General features: G+C 47.0%; 1 protein-coding gene across 1 annotated transcript in view; it reads left to right on the forward strand.

Annotated features, from left to right (window-relative positions):
- The window catches only part of SPG7 (spastic paraplegia 7 (pure and complicated autosomal recessive)), a 52,476-nt gene that overhangs the window by 33,539 nt on the left and 9,471 nt on the right, over positions 1-9,466 (forward strand). The window contains exons 10-13 of the mRNA XM_009319901.1: positions 525-698; positions 6,547-6,671; positions 7,880-7,982; positions 9,013-9,123. Coding sequence (XP_009318176.1) covers positions 525-698; positions 6,547-6,671; positions 7,880-7,982; positions 9,013-9,123 — 513 coding nt within the window. The remainder of the gene's footprint in view (positions 1-524; positions 699-6,546; positions 6,672-7,879; positions 7,983-9,012; positions 9,124-9,466) is intronic.

Consider the following 9,466-nt stretch of genomic DNA (forward strand, 5'->3'; position numbering starts at 1 on the left):
TGACGTCCCATGGTATGGAATGTCCCTCTGGCCAGTTGGGGTCAGCTGTCCGGGCTGTGCCCCCTCCCAGCTTCTTGGGCACCTCCAGCCTGCTCAGTCGGTAGAGCATGGGAAGCTGAAAAGCCCTTGACTAGTGTAAGCACTGCTCAGCAACAACTAAAACATAGGTGCCTTATCAACATTGTTCTCACCCTAAATCCAAAACACAGCACTGTACCAGCTACTAGGAAAAAAATTAACTCTATCCCAGCCAAGACCAGGACAGCTCCTCTTACAGCAGCCGTAGGAGTCCCTGCAGTTTTGGGAGCTCAGTCAAAAGCCAGCATGCTCCAGGAGGAGCAGTGCCTAAGGACTAAACATATGAGTTCTGTGGCTATTTCTTTGTGCCGGGAGTGTTGAGAAGAGGGACTGTCACATACTGAGGGTTTGTCCGGTATCAGGTGTCTCACTGGGGGCCAGTAATGCTGCTCTCCAGCTTTGCTGACAATTTTAGCTACAAGGCTTATTCTTCCCTTCTCCTATAGGTCTTGGAGCCGCCAGAGTTCGGAGCCTCTTCAGAGAAGCCCAGGCTCGTGCACCCTGCATCGTGTACATTGATGAAATTGATGCTGTGGGCAAGAAGCGCTCAACCAATATATCTGGTTTTGCCAATGCTGAGGAGGAGCAGACCTTAAACCAGCTGCTGGTGGAAATGGACGGTCAGTATTTCTCTCTGCCTCTCAGCAGTTGGGCCCTTATCACCTGAGAGATCCAAGCTGTTGGCCTGTGCATCTTCCTGCTTGAACTTGCCATGCCTCTTCGGCGTTCTTTTCTTGCTGAAGTAACTACAATTGCATTGAAACAAATCTCATTCCCCTCTTCCCTGGGACAAGGCTAGCTTGCACTTCGCAGCCTGTTCAGGACTAAGCCCAGAACTACAGTTTGGTTTTGTCCTTGCTAAAAGACCATCTGTACAAGTGATAACTGTGTTTCGGAGTGCTGCTTAGTGAAGGGGCTGTGGCCCTGAAAGTAGGATTTTTTTCCCTATGTGGACACCAGTGTGGCCTTGGCTGGCCTTGCTCTGGTTTCAGAGGTCGTCGTATCGCTCACTTGAAGTGAGTCCTTTCTCTGTTCTTTCTCCCCTTCACCGGCTGCTGCGCAGAGTACAGAGGAGAAGCAGCAGCTGCTGTTCAGCACAGGGTTTGTGGAAGTTGCGTGCCCGGTACTTGCTTCATGCTGACCCAGGCTTTCCTGCGGAACCCTTAGGAATCTCCTCAAGCACCAGTCTGAACCCATGTTACCCCATCATTAGTCCCTGTTTCTGAAGGCACTGTAGCCTATCTCTCTTCATGTCCCTGGAGAGTTAGGCAGGACTACTCCAGAGCTGATGGTGCCTGAGGAAGTAATTGGGCTTAGGACAGATCTCTGAGTATGTGCTGTGGAGATAACCCTCCTGAAATCTAGACATTTATATAGGCTTTTAAGGGTTTGGGGCTAAATCTAGTAAATTTTAAAACCCTGGAGCCAACCGGTTTTGTGACTCTACTGAAGACCCTGAGTCAGAAGAGAGCATAGTGTCACATCCAGAGTGAATTTGCCCTAACAGCCATGTGGGCATCCACCTGCTAATAAAATCGACAGCAAACGTGCATTAGAGATCATGGCTGGCAGAGGGCAGCAACCCCAAAGACTCTTACTGTATTAAATGGCTTCAGTTCGGGAGTATGTTTTCCCACTGGCAATTGGAGAAGAATTATTTACAGTGCTGGGGAACCAAAAGAAAATGAATTGGCAGCAAGGGCACTGCTGTCTGTAGAGGGTAACATTTAGGTCCAGCTGGCCATTAAATGTTGTTGGATACTTGCTGTATTCCATCTAAGACAGGTAGTGGTTTAAAGCCTGTTAAGGTTTAAAGTTTAGTTGTCCCAGAGGGACATAAGCAATGTAATATATCAATTCTCCCATCCTTGGACTTATTCTCATGTTCTCTGCCAGACTATAGGATCCCTATCTAAACTGATAAGAGATAAGCTTTGCAAACAAGCCCTGGGTTGATGCCACACTTCTGGATGGTTTCTGGCTGTACTGCATCTGGAATCAGCCCTTTTCTCAGATACTTTCACACAAGTGCCAAAAAGAGTGATCCTTTGGCTATTCTTAGTCATAACTCCGTCAGAGCCTGCAGCACTGACCCAACTTGCAATGTTTCTGTTGCTAAATCTTATTATTGCAGAGCAGGGTACAGAATAACTACCTACCGGCCCATCAGGGAGTGTTTGTATCAGCCTGCTCTTTTGTGGGACAGAGCTGCCTTTTCCCTTGACCGTAACTGTGACACTTGTTGTCTCATCACACTCTTCGTACGAAAAATTAAAAGCCGTCCTGCACTAAAAGCATCCCCCTTTCTCCAGACATTGGGGGTTAAAACTGCGTGCTTTTTTTACTGAATGTTTGCAGTGAAATGGGGATGCAGCTCTGCTAAAGTAGAGCGTGTCCTGCAGCTCAGCAGCAAGGCTGCTTTCTGGAGATTGCTCTGGAGTCAGCCCTTCCTCTTCAAGAAGAGAAGCTGGGACTTGTAAAAATGCTTTCAGCAAAGGGTAGATATTCCTTCATACTGCATGCAAGATGATACATAATTCTGGATCTCTGCCCTTGCTGCAGAAGGAGGAGAAATTGTAAGCAGGAGCACAGCATGGTGCAGACAGGGTACAGTGGTCCTGTTGTACGGAGACGTCTCTCTGCTTCAGCACAGGTGCCGTGAAGTTTTTGAAGGAGAGGAATGAGCTTTGAGTAGGTCCTAAATAACCAGACAGAAATCCGGTTATCAGAGGAACACCCCTGAAACACATAATCCTACGTAGATACCAGAAATCACCTTAAATACGTGTATGCAGTTCCCTGGGACTTTGCACATGCACTAACTTAGGCAACTTGGCCAAGCACATAAATATACTTGGATGAACATAACTGTTTACAGCTGTATCTGTATAGTAGATGGTCTCGACAGAAAAGGCCAGTAGTAACACACAGAACAGCAATCCTGGCTTGGTTGGGTTTTTTCTCCTGACAGTTGTAGGGTGAGCTGGCAACAGGTTAACGCTGAATTAAATGGAGGCCCATCTGTCTGTTCAGGAACATGTAGTCAGTACAATCCACATCTCCACACCAAAACCGAAAATGTCTGATTTCCTCCAGCCTGTAGAAATTAGGCATGGTTTCTAGAGTGTTTTCTTGGTGAGTCTCAATTCAGAAATTAGGGTACAGCTCTATTGGAAAGTGAGTTTAGGAGCTAAATATTATCCTCAGTATGTATTTAATAGTCCCTTGTTTGCTGTGTGCGGCCTAGTTTATTTTTAAATTTATGTTGTCTCATTATTTATTTGTCTCATACAGATCATGTACTAAGTCCCTCGTTTTGCTAAGTGCTTTATCAAACACACACTAAAAAAATAGCCCAAGGAGTTTACAATGTCAAATGGGAGACAGCTGGCAAGGACTGTCAGGCTAGTACAAGAAACATGGACTTATTGTTGGCTTGTACTCATAAGCAGTGATCTTGGCACGTGTTACTGAAATGTTATCTAACTGAGCATGTTACCTAAGCGAACACTGAAGTGCTATGTGCATCATGGCAAAATAGTTTTCAGGATGATAGTGAATAAGTTTTTTTAGGAGGTTAACAGTTCTGTCCAAGCACAAGCGGAGGAGTGGTGTGTGTTTGTAATGAGGAAGCCTTGAAATGGAAGGTTGAGCGCTCTGTTTTACCTGTCTTCAGCTTAAATTGATGGTTGAAGTTCTGCAAGGCAACACCATAGAACCAAGTTAACTATTAATTAGAAAAAAAATCATGCACAAAAGTAGATCTGTGAGTCATCAGCGGTGATTGTTGCTTTTGTGTGTTTGAATGAGATTACTCAGAGGTAAGGTAGAGGAAGAAAAGGAGGGTCAGAGCTATATGCAACCTGCTCTGCAGGCTGGAGGAAGGATGAGGACACCAAGAAAAAAGCCATCATGCTAAGCTGTATGGGATGAATGTGCAGTTTGATACTCGGTAATTCTGGTACGCAGGTTTTAGAGTAATAGTAGTGCTCTTCCTGCAGGCGACCTTGGTTTCCTTCACTCTGACAGCTTTCTTCGTGTTCTGGAAGCACCAGGAGTCTGGTGGGAGAAGGGGAGGGACTGGAGGGAGCCTGTACAAAAGCTGTTTTTAAAACCAGAGTGGCACATGTACTCCAGTCTTTGTCAAAACAGGTGCCTGGTTTGAATAGTGAATCTTCCATCACAAACCGCAAACAAGCGGAGGAGGAATGTGACCCAAATATCTCCTCTGTTCTGAATGCATTTGAGAGGAGCTTGACAGTCCTGGGCTGATCTGTGTTTTGTGAATGAAAATGCAGGACATCTTTCCATAGCAGCTTTTCACCTGAAGTCCTTAAGACAAGACCACAGACAAGACCTGATCTGTGCTGTACGCAAGTTTCTGACCCCGAGGCTTCCCTCACAAAGGTGGCCCTGCTTCAATGATACTGTTCACAGGTGATGTCCAAAAGGCTTTTGAACGAATGGCTAGAGAATTACACAGTGTAATAATGCAGATGAGACGCCCATCAAAGTAACGTGCACTGTGTCCGTGGGGAGCAGAGCGCTTGCCATTTCAAGTGGACCCTTTTTTTTCCTTTCCTTTTTGAAGTGGCTTCGTTTGTAAACATTGTAGATATGAAGGCTATCTCTAGGCTAAATCTTCAGTGCTGTTTTTCATTTGTTGATGTGACTGAGGTGTTGTTTTTGTAGACTGTTCCTTTGGCTGATCTTTGCCTGTGGAAGCCAAAGCCTGTGACGTGCCAGGTGATGTTGCACTGGGAACAGTAATATGAATCGGAGGCTGCAGTTGTAGATTTCTTGGAGCAGTGTTTCACACTGCTGGGATACAGGCTTGAGAGCAAGTGGAGCAGAAGGTGATGTGAGGAGGATGCTCTCAGTGGTTCTGTTTTTTTTTATATTCGTTCTAATAGTCAGACCTATTTTAAGAGAGTCTTCCCAGCTGCAAAGCAGATAATGTACTGTAGCATCTAATCCTGCCGTGTGAATGAAGCTTGCTATCCCCCAAGTGCCTGCCAGTCTCTCTGCTTATTTATCACACTCCAAAGTGCAGTGTAATACATGCCTGCAGAATGGCTGGCTTCATCCTCTCCAGGAGCTTATTTAGACAGCATCCTGCAGGGAGGAAGAACTGAGGTTTGCTATAGCGCAAGCTGACAGAGCCAGTCCTCTGACTTACCTGTAACCTTAATCTTTCTGCTGAGCTCTTGTACGCTGACACATTTGGCAGCTCTTCTGGTGGAGCTGGAGAGAGCTGAAACTTGCCCGGCTTACGTGCATAAAGCTGCCTCTCTGCAGTGTGTGACTTGGCAGCGAAGGCACATGGGACTAATGCGTCCTTTCCCTGGGAAGGCTGCTGTGTGGCAGGCTGTTGAATCTGCTGTAAGCAGGTGACTCATACCCAGGGGCCTGTGGGCACCTGGTGGAATGTAATAAATAAGCAGTGTGGTTCAGTGATTCAACATGATCCCTGGCTCCCCACCCAAGCGGCACAACCGCCTGCCCCTTTCTGCCCTGCTCCAGCTGCTAGTGCTCTGGCTTCCCCAGGAAGCCCTGTCTGCCTTTGATGCCTCCATACTGCAGGCTGCTCTCGCAAAGCCTGTAAATCCTGATGTTCCCTTCATCTTTAAGACCTGGAGACAAAACCTCCTCTAACTGTGGCTTGAGCTAGCATATGCTAATCATCACTGCAAAGCTGTTTGTGTTTCGTGTCTGCCTACATGTCTGTGGTGTAAGTTCTGCAGGGTTGGTCTTTGCACTGGTCTGCAGTATGCCTGGGTGCCTTCTGAGTGATAAAAGATGAGTGAGCAGGCAAAGATCAAATCATGCTGTAACATGCCCCTTGCTGGGTGGCAAAGTTATGTCCTCTCTTTCTGCATTAACCTGAGCTGGTCAGAAGAAAGCCTGTCCCTTCCCTGGTGATCCTGATGGCCTATCTGTGACTGAAGGCTAAAAGTAAATGAAAGCTGAAAGGGCTTTCCACAGAAATATTGGGAAGGGAAAGGCTGTTTCAGCTAGTAAACGTTGTTTGTACAACCTGGAGCTAAAGGAGCAGGAATTGACTCAAGCCTGGGGGTGAGAAGGCATCTCCTAAGTCATCAGAATAGAGAGAGTCTGTTCTGGTTTCTAGTTGGAGCCATTTCCAAATGTGTCAAAAGGAAGGGGGGGAAAAAAGTTTTAAGCCAAAGATTATTAAGTAAATGAAAAGGGAATTTCAGAGTATCCGTGATGACCAGAGACTGGCCTGGGTGACTTGGGAGGTTCCTTCCTGTCCTGTGCTCCTAGCTGAAGAGGATGCTTTCTCAGCCTCAGCTGCCCCAAAGGATGCTGTAAACACCCTCTGGCTTTGTGATAAAGCTGTGCAAGACATTCTCTGCATCCTGCCCTGCCCCATCCCTTTGTATGCTTGCAATGCAGCATCTGTGGTGGTGAAAACCTTCACCTTTGTTTTTTCTTGTTTTTCTACAGGAATGGGGACCACAGATCATGTCATAGTGCTGGCTTCCACCAACCGTGCTGATGTCTTGGATAACGCCTTGATGAGACCTGGGAGGCTTGACAGGCACATCTTTATTGATCTTCCAACACTCCAGGTATATTCCACCTACTGCCCTGTCCTTACCGTAACACTAATGACTAAGGTGTCCCAGTCCTTGCTGGTGATTCAGTGGCCTGGCAAAGGCTGAGCTTGGAGAAGATAGAGATGGTAAGCTTCTGTTTGCCTTTATTCTTATTTATGTGCTCCAAATCAAGGATCTGACATGCTTGTTGCTTGTTTCTCTGAAATGACAACTCACTGTTTTTAAGTGTCGCTGCTGTGGTATGAGCTTTGGCAGTGAATTCTTCTGTGAGGTTCTCTTTGCCATGCAGATGCAGAGCTATGTTTGTGTCTTCTCTCCAGGAAATTGGGAACCACCTAATTGGCAAGTTGGCTTGTGTGAGAGCTTAAATTGTCATCTGCCTTGAGCACCACTTGTTTTTTAGGTTTATTGTCCTCGCTATCCTTGTAAGGCTCCTCATTTTCCTTTAGGCAGCCTGTTAAGTTACTTTCTCCTTCTGAATGCTTTTAAAATCCATTTACTAGGAGTCTTCCATGTCTGCTGTGTTGACATTTGTAGCAGAGTTTTGGGAATAGGCTCAGCTGCAGTAAAGATCTGTCTGCTCTGCCAGCACAGGCTCTTCTTCTCCCATCTGTGCTTTACTGGCGTCCTCAGAGTTTTCAGTTAAAATACCTTAAATGCCTAATACAATCTGGCACCGGAAGCATGAACCGTGCAGCTGCCCTGAAAGAGGAAGGGGAAAAACCCTGGCAACCGAGCCCATTGTTTTAATCAGGATCTCCTGGACCAGCTGAATGAGTCACTCCTTGGCTACCTGCCAGCCATCATCTCACCCCCACCTTCATCTGGGAAATGGTCGCAGGCTAAGTAGCTAGTAGATGGGATTTTTGTTTGCGGTGTGTGAGGGAGCAGGTAGAGGCAGTCGGAGGTCCTTCCTGCGAGTGCTTTTATGGTAAGAGAAAAGTTAAGACAGATCAGAGTGAAAGTTGGGAGGGGAGAGTGGCCCTGAGAGAGAAAGCAGTGACTCACGGTAAGCCTCCATACATCTGTTCTGAATTTGAGAGCTGGGTGTTTATCAGGGCTCCTGTAGCACTAAAATGCTGTAAGGACAGCCCTGCCCTCTGGTGGCAATGTCACCGTCCCCGCTGCCAGAGGTCTGCTCCTCCCCTGCTCCCTGCCATGCATTGAAGCTGCCACGTTGTGACGGCTTGCTGGGCTCAGGTGTTCTGTGTTCTTTACAGGAGAGAAGAGAGATCTTTGAGCACCACCTGAAGGGTCTCAAACTGATCCAAGATGCCAGCTTCTACTCGCAGCACCTTGCTGAACTGACTCCGGGCTTCAGCGGTATGGCATGCTGTGTCCTTGTGGGGCTGCTCTGCCTGCTTCTACGCTAGTTCTGCAGTTCAACCTGGAGCTTCTCGGTTGCCTAGTTTTAAGAGGGTATTTTGGTCTAAAGGGCTTTTTTCTTCAAGCCTTCTCCATCTCTGTGGAAATAGTGGGAACCTAACCAGCTCCCTGGTGAATGGAGCTGTGATGAGCAGTTTCGTGGCTATTTTCAATCTTCTGAAACTTCTGGGACTAGCAGGGTGTGGGGGGTAGGGAAAATAGACTTTTATAATGCCTAGGTTACTAATTCCTAAGGGGAGGAACCACTGCTCATGCTCCTGTCCAAGCTGTTGTTGAGGATGAGATGTTGCACTTCAGGGGAAAGACTCTTAAGTTGATATACATCACCAGGAAAGCGATAGGAGGAATGAATAGCAATTACTCTGTCGGTCAGAGTAGAAATTGGACAACTATGCCTGGCTGTTGGATTCAGCCTGTTTCCAGGGTAGGTCCCTGGGAGTTTGACACAGTGCTGAGCAAGGGGCTCCAGAGTTCCTGTTTACGTGGAGTTCCTGGAATATCCTTTCTGGATTTCCCCTCTAACAGGCCCCAGCACACTGCCTCTTCGTGACTTCTTTCAGCAGCCCCCCGCCACCATCACCCCCACACACAAACTCAGAACAGATGTTCTTTCTCTTCCGCACAGAGGTTGTGCGGTTGCTGTACGAACAGTGCAGCAGCCTGTGCCAACCCAGACTGCCCACGCCACTCCCCTGTTGCTGAGAGCCAGCCTTGGCTTTAGCCTGTTAATTGATTGCTGAACTCTGTCCTCTGTGTGGCAATGCAGTGTTCATTGCCAAGGCAGTTGTATTGTTCAAATCCAACATAAACACCATGGACTAGGTTTGCTCTCTGTTCCCAGGGATCAAAAAAGTGCAGGCTATTTGACTTCCTTAGGTCCTTCTCCAGATTTGTGCTTGCCTCTTCTGTCCTCTGAAATCTGTCACATAACAAATGCAATGTAATTCTTGTAAACTCTTGGCTACAGGAGCTGACATAGCAAATATATGTAATGAAGCTGCTCTGCATGCTGCTAGAGAAGGTCACAAATCCATCGATACTTTCAACTTCGAGTATGCTGTGGAAAGAGTCATTGCAGGTAAGTGACCCAGCCATTTCTGTTGTTGTCTTACTAGTCTGTATCACGCTTCTTGAGAGAAGGCTCAAGTGAGCGGGTTACGTTCGAGGAAGACAGGTGGGTCCTAATGGTGCTCAGTCCTGTAGAGCCGTCCTGAAGATCTTAGATGACGTAGTCACAGAAAGTTCTCTGAACAAGACCTCAAATGGATCTATCTTCCTGAATCTGCAGGCAGCCCGAACCAGTAGCTGAGGGAAGATGGCCAGTAGCAAAACAGTAAAGAGGGGAATTCAAATCTGTATGGCTTTTTTAGCTTAAAAAGTTTGGTTATTTGGGTTTTTTTAAGGGGGGGGGAGGGAAAGAG

Source organism: Pygoscelis adeliae, unplaced genomic scaffold (assembly GCF_000699105.1).
Source record: "Pygoscelis adeliae isolate BGI_AS28 unplaced genomic scaffold, ASM69910v1 Scaffold323, whole genome shotgun sequence".
Classification (NCBI taxonomy): domain Eukaryota; kingdom Metazoa; phylum Chordata; class Aves; order Sphenisciformes; family Spheniscidae; genus Pygoscelis; species Pygoscelis adeliae.